General features: G+C 36.0%; 2 protein-coding genes across 4 annotated transcripts in view; one reads left to right on the top strand and one right to left on the bottom strand.

Moving 5' to 3' along the window:
* Nucleotides 1-381, top strand: part of LOC123520206 (40S ribosomal protein S13) — a 4732-nt gene extending 4351 nt beyond the window's left edge. Inside the window, exon 4 of the mRNA XM_045282270.1 lies at nucleotides 226-381. Coding sequence (XP_045138205.1) covers nucleotides 226-364 — 139 coding nt within the window. The 3' untranslated portion in view covers nucleotides 365-381. The remainder of the gene's footprint in view (nucleotides 1-225) is intronic.
* On the bottom strand, nucleotides 378-27353 carry LOC123520205 (RCC1 and BTB domain-containing protein 1-like). 3 transcript variants are annotated; one of them, XM_045282269.1, is made up of 12 exons: nucleotides 27278-27353; nucleotides 26336-26485; nucleotides 23364-23575; nucleotides 22884-23042; nucleotides 22417-22521; nucleotides 21686-21917; nucleotides 21384-21541; nucleotides 21073-21197; nucleotides 19120-19217; nucleotides 18167-18297; nucleotides 17419-17472; nucleotides 378-9219 (listed from the first exon to the last, which is right to left on the bottom strand). In XM_045282269.1, the coding sequence occupies exons 2-12, from the start codon at nucleotides 26430-26432 to the stop codon at nucleotides 9079-9081; spliced, it is 1512 nt and encodes a 503-aa protein (XP_045138204.1). In that variant the 5' UTR covers nucleotides 26433-26485; nucleotides 27278-27353; the 3' UTR covers nucleotides 378-9078. The 3 variants fall into 3 exon arrangements, with proteins under 3 accessions (XP_045138204.1, XP_045138202.1, XP_045138203.1); XM_045282267.1 differs by having other exon boundaries at nucleotides 27142-27307; XM_045282268.1 differs by lacking the exon at nucleotides 17419-17472 and having other exon boundaries at nucleotides 27142-27306.

Raw genomic sequence — 27353 nt, 5'->3', positions numbered from 1 at the left:
ATATTTTAGGACTAATCGGAAAAAGTGTGTTTAAATTTTTGAGGTAGCATGAAAGTGTTTAGATGCAACTCTGTGGCTTATATCCAGAAAGGTTTAATTATTGTAGATTTGAATAGTTTATTGTAGATTTCTTGGCACCTAATTTTGTGGAAATTGATAAAGAATAATTTAAAAAATTAATAAAAAAGCAGCTCTAATCTTAACATAAACCCTTTCACTTTGCAGGAAGGACCGTGACTCCAAGTTCCGCCTTATCTTGGTAGAGTCACGTATCCACCGCCTGGCCAGGTACTACAAGACTCGTAATGTGCTGCCCCCCACCTGGAAATATGCATCAGCTACTGCTTCAGCCCTAGTTGCATAAATAAAATACGTTGAGAATTTGCTCTTTTATTATACCATGTTTACTTACATCAGTTATATCTCATCTAAAATTATCTTTTATACTATACTTAAATAGCTGCTGGTTCCGAGACCAGTCCAACTGTGTACTTACATCCCAGGAATGTGGCCATTTTACTGCTATGTATGCAATTACCATATGACCTCACCTTGCATTAAGTGTCCTTAGTGGTCACGCGGATTAAGGCGCCGCATTCTGCCACAATGGTGGCAGATTGCGGGGCATCGATTCGAACCCCACTAATGACATCTAGCAGCTATATAGCCTTTGTTGCCTAGCAGCAGGGCAAATTACTTCATTGGAGGGGGGCTCCCTTGTGATGACTTAATTTGAGGATTATTTAATCCTTTAATCACCTTGCATTAAAGAAAATATAATACATAGTAATTGGAAATAGTGCTCAAAACATTTTACAAAAATGTTAAGCATTACAGGAATTTTTTATCTTGGAAGTCATTGGTAATCACCTAAAAAATATCCAAAGAAAATATGTAGTCCGTTACCTATAGAATACAAAACTGATACATCACACTGGTTATAAACAATGTGTAATTCCTGGTCCAATATCAACATATGTTCTTATTAAAAAAAAAAAAAAAAATCAGTCATAGCCAGTGTTTGTTCACAACCAGTGTGACATCATACTTCAGCTCTGTATTCACCACATACTTTAAAATACTGTTTACCATGCTTTGAACTAATGTAGTACTGCTACAGTACTCTTCAATGAAAGACCTAATATACCACAACTGTATGGCTGCAATGATTTGAACAGTTCAGTTTTCACTGCTTTAACACTATCAAGTGTTCTCATTAGCAGCTTATATGTGCATGTCACACATGCTCAACAACACACTACATTATTTAGAATATACAATGGGTCACAATGTTTGTTCTCAAACATTCATATCTTTCTCAAAAACCATCATTAACATAATATGTGCAAAACCATTAACCATTGTTGTTCCTGTCGTCAGTCAGAACCTACTTGTTGACAAGAATCTCAACACAGCTACACTTGGATCAGAAACTTCCCAGCAAAATTTCAACTCTCCAGGATGTATGGGCAAGTGACTGCTAGAAATCATAATGTACTTCTCTTTGTGATTTTATGGAAGTTCCTATGTTTTTACCTTATCAGCTTTCCATCACACATTCAAAATTAGGTCAGTCATATATCAATCTCTTAGCCATAAGACAACCAATTTTCCATTTCCACAGAATCCACATTGTCATGTAGAAAATTTCACAAGCAAAACAAATAATTTCACATTTTAAAAAATGGATTGCAAACAGCCATTTTCTTTGCTGCCTTCCTTCCTGAAATTCTTACATACCAGTCAATCACCTTGATAGGCAATGAACTAGCATTACTACACACCCAGTATAGAATAAATACCCTAGAAGGACACTGTGTAAATAATCCAAAAACTAATGTAGTTCATTTTGAGAGCTTTTGAAAAAATTCTACAAGAGCATTTTTCAAATTCAGAAAAGATTTAGTACTTGTAATAAATATATATATATATATATATATATATATATATATATATATATATATATATATATATATATATATATATATGAACTAAGAATCACAAAACAACCAGCACACAAAATTTATTAATCAACTTAATCCCATGAATGTTTTATAAGATTTCTGTCATTAACATCACAAAGTAGCCAATTATTTTATTATCATCTTTCAAGAAAAAGCAGCATGGTCCATCATTTAGCTCTTCAAAAAATTGTAAACATGAAAAGAAAAGAAAGTGACTTAATGCAAGAGCACTTAGATAATTTATATAACAATCTTATTACTGAATTTCTGTGTCAACAAAACCAGTATTGAAAATGTGACCATTCTATTTCAACGATATGTCACTCCCTCTGCAGGTGTCCCACAAGGGATGGTTACCTCTTCGTCCAAACACTCCATTCTTGATTATGTAAGAGTCATGTTCTTCAAAGAATATATTCCAAAGATTAAATCAGGCTTTAGAAAAAACAGTGAGGTACAAAACATACAATGTATCTGAATGTTGTAAGCATTGCTTATGGCGGATGACTTGTCATACAACTAATATGACAGTTCAGTGCAAAATTTACATTTCCAGGTAGTAAATATTATACTAAGGATTGTAGGATGAAAGGTTCTGTTTAAACATGTTTTATTGCACTGTTTAAGTAATGTATTCTTTAATTCTTGGTGTTTTCAAGAATAAGCTTATGTCATCAAACAATTTCACCATAAAATCTAGATAACAAATTATGGCCCTAAGCCAACTACATCAACCTACTGCAGACAAATACAAGTAGTCACCTTGATTTTTTTTTCTACTTGCTTTGGTTTATTGGTAAATTATTCTAAATCAATATCTTCCATGTCAACGTCTGACAACCAACAGCTTAGTTCTCCAACCATGAAGGTGTCCATCATTGTGTCAATCATAACTGGAAGAGCTGACAATGCTACAAAACATGTAATCATTAAACTGAAATTTAAAGCTAAATCAATAACTCATAATCCATTATCTGAATGGTTCGAGTATAAAGTACAAATTTAAAAATTCAAAATACTGTACTTGACACAAAAAAAACTATGAAAAGCCAATATTAATGGGAACAAGTTGTATTGTTTTCATAATCAGTAATTCATGTAAAACTACTACAGTAATATACTAATCATTCCTACATCAGCACATGTCTTACTGCTGTGACATTACTTACTGCCTGAGTTTCTTGTGGAAATTAATAAACACACGTCAAATGTGCAGTACTTTGAGCAAAACTAAGATGAAAAGAGTTTTCTATCAAACTGATTTTATTACTGTGCTTTTATTCATGGCAGGAGATATAATTCAATTGTAGTAACTAGTTCATCACCTACAAAGAAAATATTTAATTTGGTAATTATATGATGCTTAACTGAAAGGTACTGGCCTCTGTTTAAAGGTTAATATTTATCTCTCTTGATAGTCTTTCTCTCCAAGCATCTATTATATCAAAGATTTAGATTAAATGAGTCAATTAAGTTTATATTATGGTAACACTTTTTTCCTACCTTCAGACAAAATTTTCTTCAAATGTCAATTGCAAAATATTTTTTTTATGATCAGATAACTTACATGTAGATTAGCTTTGCTTGAATAATATTTTTAAAAAGGTGTAAAAAGTATAGTATTACATCCTACTGTCTTACCATTTTTTTTTTTTTCTTTTTCTAATATTGAGCATTTTGTTGATACATATTGTTTTGTTAATCTAAGGATGGTGTGTAACCCCCAACTTACTTGGATGTATATCACTTTTATGCACTAAATGTAATGAATAATGATACAAAATTATATAATACATACAAAGTAGAAATTGGTTTCAGAATACAGGTTGAATCTCCCAAATCCAGCAACTTCCAAACCTGAGGCTTGCCAGACCATAGAAAATTCCAGACTACAGGTGGTCCTCAAAATAACATCCACACATACTTTACAAACTGTCACAGCTAATGATGTCAGTCAGGGCAGGAAAAATGGTGCACTTCAGACAGTCAATCTGTGGCCAGCTATAAACTTCTGACGTCATTCATAAGTGCTAAGATGGGAATCACCCTGTTTTAGCACCACCTCTGACTGTTAGAACTCTTATCAACATCATGATAACATGGCTGTATATACTGTAATATGATCCCAACTGTTTTTATTATAAATGTAACAATAAATATCAGTAGTAATGAGTAAATAACATGCTTCTTTGATGCAATAAAGCATTATTATAAATAACTGCCAGGAGTAAAACGAATTTTCCCAAACTCTAAAAAACCATGCTTCACATGGCCTGCATGCATCAGGCTGTCAGCCGTAATCTTCTCTGATAAATTGTGATTCTCTTGTTTGGATACACTGTCAAACTATTCCTAAAAGTATTGTATGCAGTAATATGATGCCAAAAACAATTTAAATCCAAGAAAGTTATGTCAAGAACCAAAATTCATTTAGAATTTAATTTAATTTTTAATCTAAAATTGACATTGTGAGTGTGCATTCTAGCTTAGCATGACTTCTGACAATGGGGAAGACTGACAGTGGGGAAGACTGATGGCCACGAATACTGTGAGATCTGACGATAACTATGTACGTCGTGTCCTAACCACTGTCCGCCATGGTAAGATGATGCTGGCAAATGTAAATTATTGTGGCACATTTAAACTAATTCAGCACATCTAAATTATGGCAGCTTACAGGAGTTGCCAAATGACAGAATTTTTAATTTGGGAGGTTGAACTTGTAATGGTTCAAGCATCAGTACTGTACTTGCATCGGTAAATATTTGTTGCCACTGTACCTCCTTGAAAACATGTTCATCTGCCTCAGTTAGTTCTATACTAACCTTACATCTCATTACTCTCCACATTTCACAATACCACATCATTGTTCTAGAACAAACGTATGGCAATGCACAATATATGATAACCTGATTTCAGCATCGTTACATAAATACATATGTTAAAAGTTCTAAAAAGACCATATTAAAGCTGCATATTAAATGCATTAAGCATCTAATATCCACATCACAACTAAATAAACATCCTCAGTTTTACTTCATGATACTTGGAGGGTTATGTTGTATGCACCTGCAAAACAGAAATATGAGAGTAGGTGTTGTAACACAAGGGCTGCCACATGTAGGCTTGATGGTTTCTTGCAGCTTGCAAAATGGTGCAGTGGAGACTCAATACTCGAGTGTCTTAATAGTCAAACTTTTCAATACTCGAATGCAAAAGTTTGATTTAATACTCGAAAAAATACCCAATATTCAAACATCCACACACGTAGTTGTAAACAAAGGCTCCCTGACCTCTCCCTCCCCCCCTTCGTCATTTGTGTGGTCATCAGAATAACATTTTCCTGTGTTTTGTCTGTAGTTTTTCATTTATAAACTTGCATTAACACCAAAGGTGGTGAAAATATCTGGTAATCGAATGGTCACACACATGGTTGTAAACAAACCTCTGTCCTCTCCCTCCCCGTTGCTGCCATTGTCCCATTCTGATACCGGTTTTACTGGCAATGCTGATAATCCAGTATACCAGATACCGGTATTCATCCCTAGTCCTGCCACAGTCTTAAGAAAAATTACATTCTTCTGCGTTCTGACAGTAGTTTTTCATTTAGACTTATAATGGCACCAAAGAGGCTTAATAGTGGTGAAAATAAGGAATCTAATGAGAGTGCAAGTGTTAGTGAGTAATAGCCCTCCACTAGTGGGTTCACAGGCATAACACCAGGAGAAAAGTTACAAAGACGTTTTCATGGATGGTGACTTGTCCTCCGATGACCTTCCTCCTCCTCCCCATCCTTCTCCCCCCCTCTTCTATGTTATCCATCACCAGCCTTCACTTACAGTATTTAAAAATCAAATTATAACAAAAACTACATTGAAATCTTTATAAACTTGAGGTTTCGCTAAGATTTGAATTGCAGTCAACCCTTGGCTATCGCGACTTCAGCTATCGCGTTTTATTGCTATCACGCACCCATGAAAAGCTGCTAAAATTTCATTATCGCGACCTCAGATGCCTGCTATCGTGCGCCCAGCCATGACGTTATGAGATATATGAGCACTCATTGGCCAAAACCGCCTTCCAGCCAAGATCAATAAGGCTATCGCGTTTTCGGCTATGGCGTGGCTATTTCGGCCCCAATTGGGTGCGATAGCCGAGGATTAAGTGTAATTACTTAATTCATAAGTATCGATAGTCAAACTTTTTGATATTCAAACAACCATTTGGAACTAATTAAATTCAAGTATTGAGTCTCCACTGTATTTTCTAATGTTTTTATGCTCACACAATTAATCATAGTAACAGGCATGTATTCAAGTACTCTTGATAATAATTCCTTGTCATACCAAATAAAATTTTTCTAACAACAATCTTGTGCAATCTGCAACTGAATAAGCTACTGTTTTAACATAAAATCTGTTATGAGAAATATAAAATCCTGAAGTAGAGTACCATATTGTGAAAGACACGTAAAAATATACAGACAAATATTTCATAAAATTAAACATTATTTTCTAATCAACTATGAATTAAGTATAAAAATATCAGATTTTGTTAAACTTTAAGGATGAAATCTTCCTTTAAGGAAAACACAAAAAAAATGACTAGTATCAGTCATGCAATCTTAAAGTTGCACACCCTTGCTCCTTCATTCACAACCAGAATTTCACATGAAAAGAATTTGCAATGCTCATATGCTTCTACAGTTTTCAAACTCACTTTATTTGGAAATGCAATATTTGACTTTCTATAAGAATAACTCTTCAATAATATTAATCATTAAACTCATCCTGCTTTCTATGCACAATTTCAACTGACAATGCAATAGCCACTTCATTTTCCACTTAAGAAAACTTTCTGCACACAAACCTGTCACATTGCAAAAAAGATAATTAGCTTTCAATGCTGGAAATTAACTTCAACATGAAGATAGAAATGGACAACTAGACTTTATAGCTTGAATTTCACCATAGAAGGAGCATGTGATTGATAAAAAAATAACAATAAAGCAAAACATCAAAACTCATAAACTTATCTAATTTCCCTAATTCTCTTTTCAAGAGCTTATAGCATCACAGATGGAATGTTACAATGATTTTACATTTATTCCTCGATAGAATAAATATCTTATTAATTCTAAATTAAGTAGTAAAAGTTATTTTAATCTGAAGTTATGGGCTTTGGTTGAGAGAGAGAGAGAGAGAGAGAGAGAGAGAGAGAGAGAGAGAGAGAGAGAGAGAGAGAGAGAGAGAGAGAGAGAGAGAGAGAGAGAATCTGCAAGCATTTTGCTGAAGTATTCAAATTTATCTGACCTTAACAGCTTGTAAGCAATCATATTTGAATACAATAAACTGAAAACCTTAACTTATTCACAAAGTCAAGATGTCTTAAGTTCACTCAAGCCTCTAAATTTTACCAGAATATTAAAGGAAAAAGTTTAGCTGATGAGACACAAAATCAACCAAAAAAATACTTAATTAGTAAAATGCTGAAGCTAACCAAAGCCAATAATAATAAGAATGATGAACCCCACAAGAATGAAAAAAAAAAATAAACAACATAATTCACATTTTCTGAAAAATAACATATATATAATCATTCTTTTTTCTCACATGTGAAATAGAGAGAAAAACTTTGTCTATGAATCTTTATCTACAGATGAATGGAAACAAACTTAAAATTAATCTACAGCTTAAGTGTCAGGCAGTTACATAATGTTGGAATGTTTCAATACACTTAAAAATAAAAAGAATAAAAGGATTTCCACTTAATATCACAACACATGAGAATCATAAGTGTTATCATAAATAGAAAATAATAATAAAAAAACATTAAAAGAAATATAGGCTTAGAAAATATCTTGAATGGAACACAAAAGTATGTTTCTTAAAGTGCAATAATAAACACAGCATTTAAGAGACAAAATGCAATGCTTATTGTACTTTCATGAAAATGTTCTGCATCAGGCATCGCCTTTTACATATTTCACAAATAACTGTCAATTCTCCTCGTGTTTAAATAACGATAAATAAATAAATAAACAAATCTGAAACAAAATTTTGTCACATCACAGTCAAATACCAACATACTGTGTGCTCCTGAAATCTATCATAATTTATGTAATGTAAAACATACCTTCTGTAATTACAGTGATACCTTGGGTTACAAATCTCTGAGGTTAGGACTAATGTGATTTACTTGTAAAGAATGTTTGATAAAAAAACACTGCTAGTTATAAGCAAAGACTTTAGTTACATGCACCTAAAAAGGCAGAAGACTTGGCCTTTGTTTTCTATCAGGCAACTGACGGTAAACAAAAAGATACCCAACAACACTTGCTCTCAGTCGCCACTATCCTCTCATAGAGGAAAGAGTTGTGGAGTCATATCCTCATTCATTTTTGCTCTTCAGCTCTTAGTCATTTTATAATAAAGTTTACTTAATTTACAGAAGCCACAATGTTGCTCAAGAAATTGACTGTAATGAATGATGTGGCCTTTTTGAGCAAATTAACTTGTAACCTGAGGTACCACAATAATTCTTTTGTAAGTACTGAAAGCAGTAATAAAGCTAAAGTCAACCATATTAGCCCAATTCCTTAAACTTCAAATGAGACTTCATAATCTGCAATAAATAATAAATCATTGGCTCACATAGAAAGCATAACATAACAAAACATAATTTAAATAATGAACAATAATTCTATAAAACAAATCATATAAATATCACAGATACTCTAATAGCAGTAAAGTAACTTAATTCTAACTTTGTATCAACCATGACTGCTGCTCATATCACTGTGCAACTTACATATTTTCAGAATGAGCTGGGATCTTCATTCTTTTTATTTTATTTTCTTATTTGTTCTGAAATGGAGCATCTGAAATTGTAAACTTAAAAATTTCTTAAAGCATATCACACATACAACATTGATTGGCTGTCCCCAAGATGAATGCTGATGATATTATCTCTCTTGTCACCACTGCCCGTATCAGACCACCACTGACCCCTTTGCCTTGCCACTCACAACACCCTGACTGTGACATTAAGAGTGCTGGCCGTGCCTGGGCTGCTGCTGCTGTTGTGAGATTCTCATCAACAAGTAGCTAGAATATCAGTACTTGAAGGCTCCATGCTGCGCTGCTCGTTGGATGAAGTTCTTAACTGTCAATTCATCTAGTGCCATGAAGGCTTCTGTTTGTGCAACTTCTGTCATGTGATTAAGAGCAAATCGGAAGCAGAATTCTTCTAACTCCTGAAAGAAAAATCATTCTGTTAAGATGTAAAAATAAGGATATCCTGAAAATATAACAGAGCACACAGTTTAAATCCAAAGATTGAAAGCTTTAATAAAATCCTGGCAAAGCATTTTTTTTTCTTTTTTTTTCACATTTCCTGTTGCATTTAAATTTATCAATCTACCAGGAGGCTATGACCTACAAGTTCAGCAGGAGTGGATAGCCAGCAATCCTCCCAGAACTACCTTGTTGTGACATATGAGAAAGGAGCTGTCCTCATTCTGTCCTATTTCCATATCTATTGACATCTAGTCTGACTTTAAAGTCTTGAATGTTCCTAGAGTACACAATTCTTACATCAGAACTGTTCCAGATTTATTATATACTTTTGTAAGGGAAAGCACATTTCTTAATACACCTTCTACAGGGAGCCATTTTCTGTTTGTTTCTTGGCATAACCTATTGTATTTTGTGTGTGTGTGTGTGTGTGTGTGTGTGTGTGTGTGTGTGTGTATTTACCTAATTGTATTTACCTAATTGTAACATACGGGAAAAGAGCTATGCTCGTACTGTCCCGTCTCCATATCTACTAATGTCCAGCTTTTTCTTAAAATCATGAATATTCCTTGCGTTGACCACTTTCACGTCTAAACTATTCCATGCTTCCACCCTTCTATGAGGAAGCTATATTTTTCACATCTCTCCTATAAGTGGCCATTTTAGTTTTTTCCCATGCCCTCTCGACATTCTTTCATTCCACATACACAGATCTTCCCTATCCATTTTTTCCATGCCAATCATCAGGTCTCCCCTTTCTCTTCTGTTTTCCAGGGTCGGAAGTTGCATTCTGTTCAGTCTGTCTTCATAAGTCAAATCTCTTAAGTCAGGCACCATTTTTGTTGCAGCCCTCTGTACTTTCTCTAGTTTCCTTATGTGTTTCTTTAAGTTCGGAGCCCACTGTATTGTTGCATATTCAAGCCTCGGTCTTATCATTGCAGTAATTATTTTCTTCATCATTTCTTCATCTAAATATACGAACGCCACTCTTATGTTCCTCAATAAGTTCAATACTTCTCCAATTATTTTGTTTATATGTCTCTCTGGCGATAGGTCATTGGTAATTGTCACCCCAAGGTCTTTTTCTTCATGACTGGTTTTATGTCTTCATTTCCTATCTTGTACATACTCCTGATTCTTCTTTCACTCTTGCCAAACTCTATTTTCTTGCATTTTGTCGTGTTGAACTCCATTTGCCATGTACAGCTCCATTTCCATATTCTGTCCAAGTCTTCCTGGAGTAGTTCGCAATCTTTGTCACATCTCACTTTTCTTAACAATTTTGCATCGTCTGCAAATAGGCTCACATAACTGGACACCCCATCCACCATGTCATTTATGTAGACCGCGAACATTACTGGTGCCAACACTGATCCCTGTGGAACTCCACTCTCCACCAAGCCCCATTCTGATGGTCTGTCCTTAATTATTGTTCTCATTTCTCTTCCTACCAAAAGTCTTCCATCCATTTTAGTAAACTGCCATGCACTCCTCCTACCATTTCAAGTTTCCAGATCAGTCTCCGGTGTGGTACCTTATCAAAGGCCTTTTTTAAATCCAGATATATTCCATCAGCCCAACCATCTCTTTCCTGTATTACATCTATCACCCTCGAATAGTAACATATCAGGTTTGTCGTGCATGAACGCCCTTTTCTAAAACCAAATTGACACTCACAAAGTATGTCATTTTCTCCAAGAAGTCTGTCCATCTATTCTTCACCACCCTCTCACACATCTTAGCTACCACACTTGTAAGTGACACTGGTCTATAGTTCAATGGGTCTCTCTTGTTACCTGATTTATAGATTGGGACAATGTTAGCTCTTTTCCAGTCTTGGGGCACTACACCTTCCCTTAATGAGGCATCAATTACTTCACAAACTTTTTCTGCCAGTTGCTCCCTGCATTCTCTTAAAATCCATCCTGATACCCCATCAGGTCCCACAGCTTTTCTCACTTCTAAACTCCCCATCATATTCTTGATCTCCTCCACAGTTACTTGAAACTCCTTCATAATCCCTTTCTGTTCCATTACCAGTGGTTTGTCAAAAGCAGTCTCCTTTGTGAATACCTTCCGAAAGCATCCATTCATAGCCTCTGCCATTTCCCTGGGATTTACTTCTAAACTTTCAATACTTTCTCTATTTTTGATGTTGTTGTTCACATGTCTGTAAAAAAGCCTTGGTTGGTCTTTACATTTATCAATTATATCCTTTTCTTGTTTCTTTCTTTCTTCTCTTCTAATCATTTCTTGCTCTTTTGTAACTTTCCCACTGCTTAATCTGTCTTTTCCTTCTCCACCTCTTCCATGCATCCTCTTTTCTTGTTCTAGCCTTTTCACATCTATCGTTAAACCAGTCCTGCTTTCCAACTTCTCTATGTTGTCTTATTGGTACAAATTTTTTCTCACCTTCTTTGTATATTTTTATAAATTCCTTCCACTTTTCATTTGCTCCCTTAGCACTCTTGAATTTCATCCAATTTGTCTCTTGAAAGAATTTCTTTAGGTTTCCAAAATCTGTCTTGGCATAATTCCATCTTCCCACTTTATATTCTTCATTTCTTCTAGATTTCTCTTCATCTATCACCTTGAACTCCAAAACTGCATGATCACTCTTTGCTAAAGGGCACTCCACCCTCATCTCCTCAATGACCATTGGCTCTGTACTAAAGACCAAGTCCAGTCTTGACGATGCTCCCTCTCCTCCAAACCTAGTATCTTCTTTGACCCACTGAGTTAACACATTTTCCATTGCCAGTGTCAATAGTGTATTTCCCATGTTGTCTCTGATCCTTCCATTGACCAGTCCTCCCAACACACCTCTTTACAATTAAAATCTCCCATCATTATAGTTCGTTCACAGCCACCCAACATTTCTTCCAGACATGTTCCTGTATCACTTATCATTTCTTCATATTCCTGTACTGACCATGCATTTGTCTTAGGTGGTACGTACACCACTATGTAGTGCCTCTTTTTCCTTCATTAGTTTCTGCTCTGATCTTTAGCACTTCTGCCTTTCCCATACCTTCTTTCACTTGATCCACCTTTATATCTTTTTTAACCAGCAACATCACTCCTCCTCCCATCTTACCTACTCTATTTCTTTTCCAAACATTATATTTCCCTTCTCCAACCATCATCAGGTCTTCTCCCTCTCTCAGTTTTGTTTCAGTAAGACCCACAATATCTGGGTTCTTGTCCTCAAGTAATCGTTGAGTTCTAAAATCCCCGATATCACTCCATTTATGTTGGAATACATTACATTCCGCTCATACGTGTGTGTGTGTGTGTGTGTGTGTGTGTGTGTGTGTGTGTGTGTGTGTGTGTATTTACCTAATTGTATTTACCTAATTGTAACATACGGGAAAAGAGCTATGCTCGTGTTGTCCCGTCTCCATATCTATTAATGTCCAGCTTTTTCTTAAAATCATGAATATTCCTTGCGTTGACCACTTCCACGTCTAAACTATTCCATGCTTCCACCCTTCTATGAGGAAGCTATATTTTTCACATCTCTCCTATAAGTGGCCATTTTAGTTTTTCCCATGCCCTCTCGACATTCTTCCATTCCACATACACAGATCTTCCCTATCCATTTTTCCATGCCAATCATCACTCTGTATATTGCTATCAGGTCTCCCCTTTCTCTTCTGTTTTCCAGGGTTGGAAGTTGCATTCTTTTCAGTCTGTCTTCATAAGTCAAATCTCTTAAGTCAGGCACCATTTTCGTTGCAGCCCTCTGTACTTTCTCTAGTTTCCTTATGTGTTTCTTTAAGTTCGAGCCCACTGTATTGTTGCATATTCAAGCCTCGGTCTTATCATTGCAGTAATTATTTTCTTCATCATTTCTTCATCTAGATATCTGAACGCCACTCTTATGTTCCTCAATAAGTTCAATACTTCTCCAATTATTTTGTTTATATGTCTCTCTGGCGATAGGTCATTGGTAATTGTCACCCCAAGGTCTTTTTCTTCATGACTGGTTTTATGTCTTCATTTCCTATCTTGTACATACTCCTGATTCTTCTTTCACTCTTGCCAAACTCTATTTTCTTGCATTTTGTCGTGTTGAACTCCATTTGCCATGTACAGCTCCATTTCCATATTCTGTCCAAGTCTTCCTGGAGTAGTTCGCAATCTTTGTCACATCTCACTTTTCGTAACAATTTTGCATCGTCTGCAAATAGGCTCACATAACTGGACACCCCATCCACCATGTCATTTATGTAGACTGCGAACATTACTGGTGCCAACACTGATCCCTGTGGAACTCCACTCTCCACCAATCCCCATTCTGATGGTCTGTCCTTAATTATTGTTCTCATTTCTCTTCCTACCAAAAGTCTTCCATCCATTTTAGTAAACTGCCATGCACTCCTCCTACCATTTCAAGTTTCCAGATCAGTCTCTGGTGTGGTACCTTATCAAAGGCCTTTTTTAAATCCAGATATATTCCATCAGCCCAACCATCTCTTTCCTGTATTACATCTATCACCCTCGAATAGTAACATATCAGGTTTGTCGTGCATGAACGCCCTTTCCTAAAACCAAATTGACACTCACAAAGTATGTCATTTTCTCCAAGAAGTCTGTCCATCTAGTCTTCACCACCCTCTCACACATCTTAGCTACCACACTTGTAAGTGACACTGGTCTATAGTTCAATGGGTCTCTCTTGTTACCTGATTTATAGATTGGGACAATGTTAGCTCTTTTCCAGTCTTGGGGCACTACACCTTCCCTTAATGAGGCATCAATTACTTCACAAACTTTTTCTGCCAATTGCTCCCTGCATTCTCTTAAAATCCATCCTGATACCCCATCAGGTCCCACAGCTTTTCTCACTTCTAAACTCCCCATCATGTTCTTGATCTCCTCCACCGTTACTTGAAACTCCTTCATAATCCCTTTCTGTTCCATTACCAGTGGTTTGTCAAAAGCAGTCTCCTTTGTGAATACCTTCCGAAAGCATCCATTCATAGCCTCTGCCATTTCCCTGGGATCTTCACTGTATACTCCATTTACTTCTAAACTTTCAATACTTTCTCTATTTTTGATGTTGTTGTTCACATGTCTGTAAAAAAGCCTTGGTTGGTCTTTACATTTATCAATTATATCCTTTTCTTGTTTCTTTCTTTCTTCTCTTCTAATCAACACATATTCATTTCTTGCTCTTTTGTAACTTTCCCACTGCTTAATCCGTCTTTTCCTTCTCCACCTCTTCCATGCATCCTCTTTTCTTGTTCTAGCCTTTTCACATCTATCGTTAAACCAGTCCTGCTTTCCAACTTCTCTATGTTGTCTTATTGGTACAAATTTTTCTCACCTTCTTTGTATATTTTTATAAATTCCTTCCACTTTTCATTTGCTCCTTAGCACTCTTGAATTTCATCCAATTTGTCTCTTGAAAGAATTTCTTTAGGTTTCCAAAATCTGTCTTGGCATAATTCCATCTTCCCACTTTATATTCTTCATTTCTTCTAGATTTCTCTTCGTCTATCACCTTGAACTCCAAAACTGCATGATCACTCTTTGCTAAAGGGCACTCCACCCTCATCTCCTCAATGACCATTGGCTCTGTACTAAAGACCAAGTCCAGTCTTGACGATGCTCCCTCTCCTCCAAACCTAGTATCTTCTTTGACCCACTGAGTTAACACATTTTCCATTGCCAGTGTCAATAGTGTATTTCCCCATGTTGTCTCTGATCCTTCCATTGACCAGTCCTCCCAACACACCTCTTTACAATTAAAATCTCCCATCATTATAGTTCGTTCACAGCCACCCAACATTTCTTCCAGACATGTTCCTGTATCACTTATCATTTCTTCATATTCCTGTACTGACCATGCATTTGTCTTAGGTGGTACGTACACCACTATGTAGTGCCTCTTTTTCCTTCATTAGTTTCTGCTCTGATCTTTAGCACTTCTGCCTTTCCCATACCTTTTTCACTTGATCCACCTTTATATCTTTTTAACCAGCAACATCACTCCTCCTCCCATCTTACCTACTCTATTTCTTTTCCAAACGTTATATTTCCTTCTCCAACCTTCATCAGGTCTTCTCCCTCTCTCAGTTTTGTTTCAGTAAGACCCACAATATCTGGGTTCTTGTCCCTCAAGTAATCGTTGAGTTCTAAAATCCCGATATCACTCCATTTATGTTGGAATACATTACATTTCGCTCATATGTAAGTTTCTTTAGTCCTTTCTTGCTGTACTTTTCTGGGTTATGAACCACTTCCTCAGTCTCATATCCAAGATTCTCCAGAAAAACTCTTTCTTCTCTTCTTCTGTCCTCTCTTCATTTTTTTCAAAGCCTCCTTTCTCAACTCATTTAACATTTCTCTTTCCTTTTCACCGAGATCTCTTCTCAACCAAATCTTCCTTGTTGTTTCCTGCTGGGCTAGCCTCCATGACTTCTCCACCAATTCATCTACATCCTTTTGTGACTTAAGTTTGATTCTTATTGGCCTCATACCTTCTCTTGTGAACTTTCCAATTCTATGGAAGTCCTCTATTTCTTGTACTAGGTCTTTTCCTCCTCTTGCACCACATTAATGATATTATTTATCACCTTTTTATGTTTTCTCTCTCTCCATTTTACTCGGTGTCTTATCCTCCTCCACACCAAATATCACCACACATCTCTTTTTGTCTACAGTTTCCCTCACCAATGTCTCATTTGACTTAATAACCTTCACCACTTTCTCAGCTATCTTCTCTTCTATGATCTGTTGATCTATAATTTCAGCAAGGCCCAAAGTTTTCTCCCTGACTCTTTGATTTCCTTTTCCAGACTTGCAACTTTGTAATTTACCTCCTTTCTTTCCACTTCCTGACTTTTTTCCATTCAGCCTGCTTCTCCATCACTTTTCCTAGAGATTCTCCACATTTTTCGCAATTCACTTTAATTAGCTTAACTTCCTCTTTCAGTGCTGCATTTTCCTTCTTCATATCGGCACAGTCTCTTTTACATTGTCATAACTCGTTTCCAGGCCCTCATACTTTTCAAACAGTTTTTCAATTTTACCTTCTAACTCCAGAATTTTCTTCACATAAGTGCTCTTCTCCATTATTCCTTGAAACCCTGTGAAGTCTGATTCCTCTTTCGAGTTCACGGCCGCCATGTTGCGCAGACGTAAACAAACCAGCTGATGGCTCAAACGCAGGCTACAGTTTATATTTACCTTCACTGGACATTATTTTGCTAATCAACAGTTAACATGACTATATGGAGACGGGACAAACATTACCAGCTCCTTTCCCACCTTGGTTACTCTTAGGTAACTGTAGAATTATAGATGATTGCTCTGGAGCTCAGCGACCACCTCCGCCATCGACGATGTCCCGTGTGTGTGTGTGTGTGTGTGTTTAATATGAAGAACAAGAAATTATATGTCAAGCCTCAAGAAAGAAAATAAGTTATGTCTAAGAGAAACAGAAATGAATAACCAAGATATTGGTCACGCAAAATTCATAGTGTACATTTACAACAATAAGTGGAATTCAATACATGCTATTTTACTCAAACTCTAGAGGTCATAGATATTCTTGAACTGTAAAGTAAATGGGACTAAATTCTGTGTTTTAATAAAAGAAAAACAAAAGAGATATAAGATATGAAAGAAACTGAAAATTATAAGAGAAAGGGACCAAAAGTGGATGAGATCATAATGGAGGCAAGGAGGTGACTGAATGGGTGCACAAAATACCCAAGCTTCTATAGTACAATCAGTCTGCATGTATGTCTAATCTCACTTTCTCATGAAGTAATCATCAGTGTTATTAACTGTTAATACACCAAGCTCTTATTATTCCACCATAAAGCTCATGAAGTAATCCAGATTACAGAACCATTAAAATTTCAATTATACATATTTAAGTTAAACAAAATAAACAAATGTGGTCACTCTTTTAGTCAATGAACTTGAAATGAAACTTAATGTCTAATAAATAATGAAAAAAAACTTTACAAATCAAAATTAAGTACCTTATTTTTCTGGAAAAAAAATCAAACGCAAAAAAAATTGTAAAAGAGTTAGCAAATTATGTAAATCGAGAAAACTCCATGCAGCATTATTTGGCTTCTGTTAAAGTGATGGTGCTGGTGAGGAACAGTTACAGACTTCACAAAACCCTTTACCCTCACCTGCCACACTGTGCTTGAACAGGGGGACTCATCTACACATGTCCCATTCTGCCTCTTGAATTAGAATACAAAAAAATATATATCAAGGTGTGTATTGTCAGCAGTCATAGCATTGATAGCAAAAGAATACAAATGAAAATTTAACATAAAATAAATAAATACACAAAGTTTGAGAAAACTGATGTTGAAAAATAATAAATAATGTATGATAAATAAATGTAATGCTACATATAAAATGCAAGAACACTATAAATGTATCTAGTGTATACTTTGTGGAGCGTGTGTACTTTCTGGAGCATGTGCACTACCAGGTGTGTAAATACAAACTTCATTCTCCTGAATATGAAACAAATGTGCTCTATGATTCATGTTGGACAGGTTTTCTCTGTTTAACCATACCTTACACACACACTTCATTAATACCCTGACACTGTTCCTCACCCAAATAAGGAAAAAAACATTTGCTTAATCTAGATAGTTTTTCAATTCCTGTTTCTAACAATTTTATGATAATTTCAAAATCTGTTGAGCTTACAACTTAGAAGAATCAACTGTGTGGTATAGATATATAGTACAAAAATGCATTAGCAGAACATACTTAGTAGCTAAATGACTATGCATGTGAAAAATTTGGTACTGATTATGAATTCATACTAAGATGGAGTTATCAGAAACAGGAATTATCAAGATATGATGAACCATTATCTAATCTACAGCTTGCAGTACCAAAATCTATGACTGTACTTACTGTTGCTTCATATTTTATGGCAACAGCATACAGCATTGCAGCATTTTCTGTGGTTATGCCATGTCGAATTATACGTTCACAGTGTCGCTTCAGGGCCTCTTCACAGTATGCATTGGCCAAGTCTAATAAACCTGAAATAGTTAAATGTTACATTAATTAATTCTGGTTTTGTTGAATTAGCTGCAACTTTATATTCAAGCCATTCTATTTAATATGAGAGAAAAATAAACTCTGAGACACAATATTAAGTTTTCATCAGCAGCTCACTAAGTTGCTGGATTAAATGCAACTAACTGTCAACACTTTATTTGATCAGGTCATTCTCATATGCTTCATTAATATATCTATTGTCACTCTTTTCATTTTAAAGCATTTCACATGTTTCAACTAGCTATTTTCATTTTTTTCTCTTATCTCTTACAATCTATTTTCATCCCTTAAGAAATACATTTAATTCTATATCAGCTTCCAACACAAGCATTGCACATCATTCTCTTTTTTCAGCCATCTCTAATTTCTTAGCAATCTTTTCCAAACCAAGTTTCACCAAAACCAAAGAGCATCACAAAATTCACATGAAATATACATGAATGCATTGAACAATGGATGAAAGTGCACTTTTCTTATATGCAGTGCCATAAGACAAGTTGGTGTGGACTCCAGAATGATATGTTCAATCCATCTATAAGTTCCACCTCTCAGCCACATCACAAAGCCTCCAAACACAGGTGATATCAACTTTACAGTACATCATAGAGCTGGTTCATATTAACTAAAGGTAACTTATATAATTTACAAAAAGGCATCAGCTTATATGTTTCATACATGTACATTAGTACCACCATAATTTACTTCACCATCACTATAACTCAGAAGACAATAACATAATGAACTGGACAGAATAAGGAAAAAATAAGAAATGAAAGTGTGACCATCAAACATAAAGAACTTACCAATGGCATCCTCAGGTGAAACAACAACAGTATCAGTGTAAATGTACTGAAGGAATGCTCGAAACACAACAAAGGAATAGTCCTTCACTTCCACTTCTCTGTTGAAAGAGAACACACAAAACTCTGAGTACAATCTTAAAAATATAAGGATTACTTGGATACAAATAAATATCAACCTCTAATTTTGATTTCTTTTGTTCTTCTCTTTTCTTGCATTTTTTCAAAACTGTACCTAATTATTCTACAGAAACTTGGACTATATTTCTAACTCATTTTATCGCTGTCTTCACTACATCCATCTGTGGTTACCAACTATGATACATCATTCCTGCAGCACCTTAACCCCTTCAGCACAGGGACATACACATGTACGTTTTTTCTCACTCCATACACAGTACAGGGACGTATACGCGTACGTCCTCTTCCATTGCAATCTTTATGGCTGAAGTAACAACACGTTTTAGCGCGCTGGGTGGCTAGTTTATGGTCTGTGGATACTATAAAGTGCTCTGGGGGTTTCTCAAGCTCCGCCCACAATCCTGGGACCCAATGACATGCTGAGTTGTCAATGACGCCAGGCGACGTCATGCGCCACTTACCAGAGTTTGCCTGCCCACGTGAAGCTTTTTGCCATTTTTTTGACATTGAAATTATAGATAAGCTTTGTGATTGGATGAACAAGAGTGCTGCTGAGTATTTTACTGTGACAAAAAAATGTAAGGTGAATGGACTGTTATGGAGGCCTGTGAATAGTAATGACATGTAGGTGTTTGTGAGTTTGTTGATGGTTATGGGGGTAAATAAAATGCCCCGTATGTATGTGTACTGTGCAAAAGATTTCATGGTGGGTGGCCCTAAGATATTTTGTAAGGGGGAAATGACTCATTCAAGATTTCTGTGTCTTCACAAGTTCCTAAGGTTTGCCAGCCCTGACGAGGTGAAGAAGAACAGTCCCAAATCCAGAGTAGAGCCTTTCCTCAACCTGCTGTGGCAACGAAGCCAGACTTTGCTCATACCAGGCAAAGACGTTGCTGTAGACGAAGCATTGCTGCTGTGGAAGGGCAGACTTGGATTCAAGCAATTTATCAAGACAAAACGTTCACGTTTGTTGTGCATCTGACCAATCTCTCTCTCTCTCTCTCTCTCTGTGCCCCTCAGCTACAAATTGGACTGGCTACTCATGGAATTTTGAAGTTTATTATGGGAAGGACTCTTGTTTCTCCCTACCTGACAGTGCTTCCATGGATTTATCCATGTGAGAACAAGTGATAGTGCACCTTTTGTGTGACCTGCTGGACAAGGGGCAACATGTTGTGACAGACAACTGGTACACAATTTTGCGGCTTGATAGCTACCTGCTCACCAGGGACACCTTATTCACTGGGGTTATGCATGCCGACAGAGGACCATCCAAGATGCTCAAGAATGGACATATACATTGTTGTTTATTATGTTGTAATGTTCATTATGTTTATTATGTTTAGTATGTTTACCACGGAGAAAACATTCATATTAACATGTTTTCTGTATTCATACATGGATTATATGAAAGAAAATGACAATGGGAGCAAATTATGTAAATGTGTTTGTGGGGCAAACATAGTGGGGGAGGGCGGAGGCAAGCAGGGGTGCGAGCTGTATGCTGCCGTGAAAGGAGTTTTTCCGGGCTGTGTTGAAGGGGTTAAAATCTGAATCCTTCTAATTTTTCATATACTGGTAATAAATGCAATTTTATTTAGAAGTGATTCTAAATGAAACTAGGACCACGAGTTTTAGCTTCTGGAGTGTTTCTATGATAATTAAATGTTAAGATTTTTTTATTCTTCCAAAAGATATATATGTATAAATATTTAAAAAAAAGTGTATGAAGCTTTTTCTTTCTTTTTTTCTTTTCAACAAAAATTCTGCTAATCATGCAAATTATTCAAACTACATATTCAAATTGTCACTTACTCTAAATTATTTTCTTTCCAGTGTTCTTGAAACATGCTACGGAAGTACTGACACCTTATCTTGAGAACTGCTCGATGGGCTCTAATCCTACGGTCATCAACCACAAACACAACATCAGCCGTCTCCTGTAGAAACAAGTACAGCAAACAGCTATAGCATATCTTCAAGGAGTTTCACACCAAGATAATAATTTCCTATAAAACATCATAATCATTATCACAATAATCATAATTTCCATTACAAAAATTTACAGAAAACCATGTATGTATGTTTAATTCCAATAACATATTAAACTAATAAATGATTATTACCTCATCATCCAAAGCAACTGACATTGCTTGGGCTAAGGAAGATCGAGTGAAGCCTGTGACGTTGATTGGTTCATAAGTTACACTTGGAGATGCCCAGAGAGCAAATACTTCATGCAAACTGCTAAATCCTGTCTCCATGGGAGCTACTACACTCTGACCTGAAAATGAAACGTACAAATAAAAAACAATGACAAAAATTATAATCTATTATGTATTTATCATTGCATCTGACCAATCTCTCTCTCTCTCTCTCTCTCTCTCTCTCTCTCTCTCTCTCTCTAATGACAAACAATTATACTTACCTTTACAATGTCCCCAGAAATATATTTTTGAGTTCTGAGTCATTGCAGCAGATAAGTGACAGCAGTGTGAGGAAGCAATATCAACAATACGCCCAAGTTCCTGTGCTACTCTTACTGGAACACACTGGTTAGCCTTGTTTCCTGTGCCCAGCTGACCATAGCTATTGGCTCCCCAAGCCCACAAACTGCCTTCGTCACTTAACGCAAGTGTATGGGAATATCCACAAACAATCTGCAAACAAATTCAAGAAGAAACTAAGTTAGAAAATCAAGAGATCTTATATTTAAATGAGGTGCGAAAGAAAATACAGAATGGAATATCAAAAGATATAGTAAAATATAAATAAAAAAACTTGAAAACTTGTGAAAAAGGCAGTTAGAAATGTAGAATACTTGAGAAACTTGCTAATGCAGGAATTGCAAAGGCAACAAAAAAGGAAATGCCAAAATGTTTCAATTAATACAACTCATAAAAGAAAAAAATTGAGTGAAAACACCAAGTCACCAAACCACATAGAAATCAACATACAATAGATGTGAAGAAAAAAGTTGTGAGGTCCGTCATGATGTAAAACTATTGGACAAATACTTATACAAACATTACATGAACTTTAAAATGCCAAAAACAAAAATACAATATTTGTTGTAAATTGATTTAGAAGAGAACCCTTTTCTCCCCAGAAATATCTCTTAAGCAACTATTCATGATGCATTTTAAGTATACACCTTACCTTTGTGATCACACCCTGCAGAGCTGTAACTCTACTCGGGTTCTGTTGATTCACATTGTTCCCAAGACCAAGCTGCCCGCTGCTGTTTAACCCCCAACCATATACCTGATAAAAAATGGGGCATGAGAGCAAAATCTAATTTGATTACTGGGAGGTATAAAATATTCAGAGCTTTCTATAAAATGAAAAAAAAGTATAGCACATTTAAAATCTTACACAAATAAAAAAAAAAAGGTTTATTCATTAATCTTGAAAAAGGAAAAAAAATTTACAATAAAACATACATTAAAACAATTACAGTAATACATACTACAAAAACTAATTAGCAGCATACTTCCCTGTGTGTGGTATTAGAAACTCCCAACTAATATGAAGAATATTTCTATTGATTATGGCTGAAAATAAAAAAAAAATAAAAAAATCTTCCCTACAGCAAACATGATTTGAAAGTATTCCTACACACTCACTTCTCCATTATCCATGACTGCCATGGAGGATGTCTGGCCACAGGCTATGTCAACAACTTGCCTCCCACCTAGGTTTGCAATAACTCGTCGAGGAGTTGGCTGATTTGTTGTTGTTCCAGACCCAACTTGTCCATAGTTGTTTTGACCCCAAGCCAGTACCTGTTTCAAAATGAAAAATATTAACAAAAAACCTATATTGAATTAGGAAAAGAAAGATGTTCTCCATTATCATAATACCAATATCTTTCATAAAATTTTTCATAATTACTTTCAAGAAATACACTAGCTTTATTGCCTTAAAGCTTCTCATGATCTGTTAAAGTCAAAAGTTTATCTTTGGAATTTTCTTCTTCTACTTGATATAACTTCTATAAATAAATAATGATAAATAAATATAGATAATAATGATAATAAATAAATATAAATAGAAAAGTAGAAAAGACTGCTGAAAATCAGCAACAAATATTTTCCCTGACCTACCTCTCCCTCTTCCGTCAATGCAAGTGAATGGTGTGACCCAGCAGCAATCCTCGTCACCCGCTTGTTGTGCAGGTGTGTGGTGACCAGATAAGGTGTTAGTCCTTGATTGGTGGAGCCATTACCTAGTTGACAGTACCCATTGTGGCCCCAGGAATATAACTCTCCACTCTCTGTATATGCCAACACATGAGGACCACTTCCATAAGCTATACCTGCAAAAATATGCAAAGTCTATTACTTGTACATCATAAGGTTGAAACTACATCTTCATCAACTTGCAGTATAACATATGAACATACACACGGAACATGGATATTCAGCAGCTACACAACATAAGATTTTAACATAACATATAACATAAATAATAGGATAACAAAGGGCCACCAGGGCCCATCTAGGTTATCCTGTATCAGTCGCACAGCGACCTCGTCATCAGTACTTAAAGATACACTTACAAGTACACAATACATTATATACTAATTCTAAATATTTGGCCCATTAACAGGGCTAAGTCCTGCAGCGAAACCCTCTACAATTTGTGGTCCCCATACATGGGGATCATATCTTGTTTAACTATAGTAAATTTCTTATAAAAACTATCATGCAGTGCTATACATAATTATAAATCTAATAACTTTAAGTGCTTATCTAATCTGTTTTTAAACATTGTCAAACTAGTGTTATTTACAACCGTCTCTGGCAATGCATTCCAGAAGTCTACCACCCTATGACTAAAGAAATATTTTCTTATATCTAACCTGCAGCCTTGCTTTCTAATCTTCCTGCCATGATTTCTAGTCCTACTTCCCTCCTCTAAGGTAAAGAAAGATCTCACATCTATGTAGTTTGTATCTGAGAACATTTTAAATAACTATCATATCCCTTCTTATACATCTCCTCTCAAATGAAAACATGTTTAATTCCTTTAATCTATCTCTATACTCCAGGCACTTTAATGCTGGTATCATCCTAGTTGCTCTTCTCTGAACTGCTTCTAACATGTTGATATCCTGCCTATAGTGGGGTGACCAGGCCTGTATGCAATACTCTAAATGGGGCCTAACATAGGAATTATATAAGCTACGCACCACTTCCTTACTTTTATAACTAACATTTCTATTTATAAAACCCAGGATCCTATTTGCCCTATTTCTTGCTTCTAAACATTGCTTTGAAAATTTCATAGTCCTGTCTATCACTACTCCTAAATCCTTTCCTTCCTCTACTGCCTCTAGCCAACATCCCTCCATCTCATAGTTAAAGTTTGTGTTGTCTTTACCTAAATGCATAACCTGACACTTTTAGAATTAAACTCCATCTGCCACCTGTCTGCCCATGCTATCAGCCTGTCCAGGTCTCGTTGTATTCTGTAATTGTCCTTTTCACCCTGTACTGCACATGCTATCTTAGTATCATCTGCAAACTTTGATACTTTGCTACTAATTCCTATATCTAAATCGTTAATGTACACCAAGAAAAGAAGAGGTCCTAGCACTGATCCTTGGGGTACCCCACTAACCACTTCCTTCCACTCAGACATTGCCCCATTTAATACTACTCTCTGTTTCCTATCAGAAAGCCATTCACTAATCCAATCAACTAACCTACCCCCTATCCCATGTAGTCTCAATTTGTACACTAGCCTCCTATGCGGTACCTTATCAAACGCCTTTTACTACACATGAGGCAAAAATCAAAGGAAATAGAATCAGTACAATATCATAATCTACATTGCAGCAAATAAATACCTAAATGAAAATATAAATATGTAGATAAATAAGTAAAAAAATAAAAGCATTATTATTACCACTTCTTTCATAATTATCTCTTTATTTGTAAAGCATTCTAGCCTTGTCATTTACCTTTATAATTTAAGTAATAGCTACAGTACAATTTTCCTTCCCCTCTACAATCTACCTTTTTCAAGGTAACATTTAAGAAAGAAGAAAACATTAAACTGAAAAAATAAAAAAAAAAAGCTATAGCCCTTTTCTCTTTTTTTTTATTTTTTTTATTTGGGGAGAATGTTTTTAGACTACGTAAGAGTAAACAACCCTCTCCTATTCTTTCCTTTGGTTATTTCAATTACCGTATTTGACAGCATATAATACTAAAAAAAAAAAAAAAAACTTTGTAAAAACGAAAGTAATCTAACCTGAGAGGCTGTGACACATATGTATAAATATTACCAGATCAGAAACCTGACTCGATGCCATCTGATGGTGACAAGCAACAGCAAGTTTATGATCATAAAGTTGATAGAGAAAGAAAAGAAGAAAATAGACAGAAATTGCTTTGTGAAAAAAAAAAAGAAAATAGATAAACCAACAACAACAAAAGAGAAAACAACATCAGCAGGGGCCATTGCAAAGGCTAACCACCAACTCTACATCCAATCCAATCTGATCATAAAAAAAACACAACCTCACCATTATGGCAGCAGGAGGAAAAAGATTGAGCTACACAGTCTCCTAGAAACTACAAGTGGCAGATTATGCCAAGGAGCATGGCAATAGAGCAGAAGCAACAGCTTTTAGGCCACCACCTACAGAAAAAAATCATATGTGTCTGGCGACACAAAGAAGACCAAATGAAGACCACAAGGAAAGGTAAACATAACCTTTGTTGCCCAGCCCCACATTAGCCAGAATTTGAGGATGACATTGCTTTAGAAGCAATGTTTTCTGCTGTATAATGTGCTGCTAGGTTGCTTTCAACAGTATATGCTTAAATACATTAAAAACTTTTTTTCTTGAAATTGACCTGCTGAAAGGGGGTTGTATCTTTCTGCCCATATGTCCTATATGCTGTCAAATACAGTAATTCTATTTTCAGAACTGTAACGTATAAGAATTGAAATTTCAATGCTGATAGACTTTTCTCCTATAGGTTTATACACTCCAAATAAGTTATCCCGAGCTTTAGAATCTATTCACATAAGTGTCACAGTAAAAATTTACAAGGAACATTACCTTTTACTTTTTTCTGGCATAGGGGTTCAATTTTCCTTGGCTCCATGGTGCTGTTTTGGTCCCCAACCCCAAGGCAACCAGCACCGTTGAACCCCATGGCGTAAACATCATCATCCTTGGTCACTATGATGGCCTCATTTCCTATGTTTCCTGGACATAAAAAAGACATTTTTTCTAACATTATCTATACTTGGGTTTCTCAGACAGGTGAGTTTTTAGGATTCTTGAGTGTCAAATATGTGACTGGGAAAGTTGGCACTATAGCTACAACATTTAATAATACCTTAAAATGAAAGGAAGTTATCATGTCCACACTATCTACTTCAGTGGGTAATGAATAAGCAAGTAATAATTGTAGTTAAGTAGGAGTGCCGTGAATGATTCTTTCAAGGTCATAGAGCATCAAAACAAAGCAATCCCCACGACCTGTCACAAACCTGAGCCACCATGTCAGCTTCCTCACTTACCACCATCACCACCACCACCAATAATGCAATTCCCAGTCATCACCACTGGACTACTAACACCACTTATCACCACTATGAGCACCAACTGTATCATGTCAACATCATCAACCATTACCCTCATCATCACCATGTAAACACTCCTACCATCACCACCACTAATTGTCTTGTCACTAGTTAATATTTAACACAGACCACCATCAAATTTTCACTGCGTAATCCGTAATACCACCCTCACCACTTAAACAACCTCTAAGATCATCACCACCACAAAGACAAAAACAATAGCTCTAGCCATATCCTTGTAACACACACCCACAAGCACAGACACTCTCATCTCACCAAATACGCAGGCAAGCTTCATCTTCTCCACAAACTCCGGCTTAAGGAGGCTGAAAATGGGCCACTTTTCGAGCTCCATGGTGAGAAAACGATGAATTTAAGAAGCAGCGGAAGAGACGGACCACCGGCGGCTTACCATGACGGGAGGGTGACACTGGCAGCTTGCAGTGGCACTGGGGCTGGTGGCGGACTCATCTTTCACCCCACTGGCC

The sequence above is a fragment of the Portunus trituberculatus genome, chromosome 46, assembly GCF_017591435.1.
Source record: "Portunus trituberculatus isolate SZX2019 chromosome 46, ASM1759143v1, whole genome shotgun sequence".
Taxonomy (NCBI): domain Eukaryota; kingdom Metazoa; phylum Arthropoda; class Malacostraca; order Decapoda; family Portunidae; genus Portunus; species Portunus trituberculatus.
This window is presented reverse-complemented; position numbering and strand designations above follow the sequence as displayed.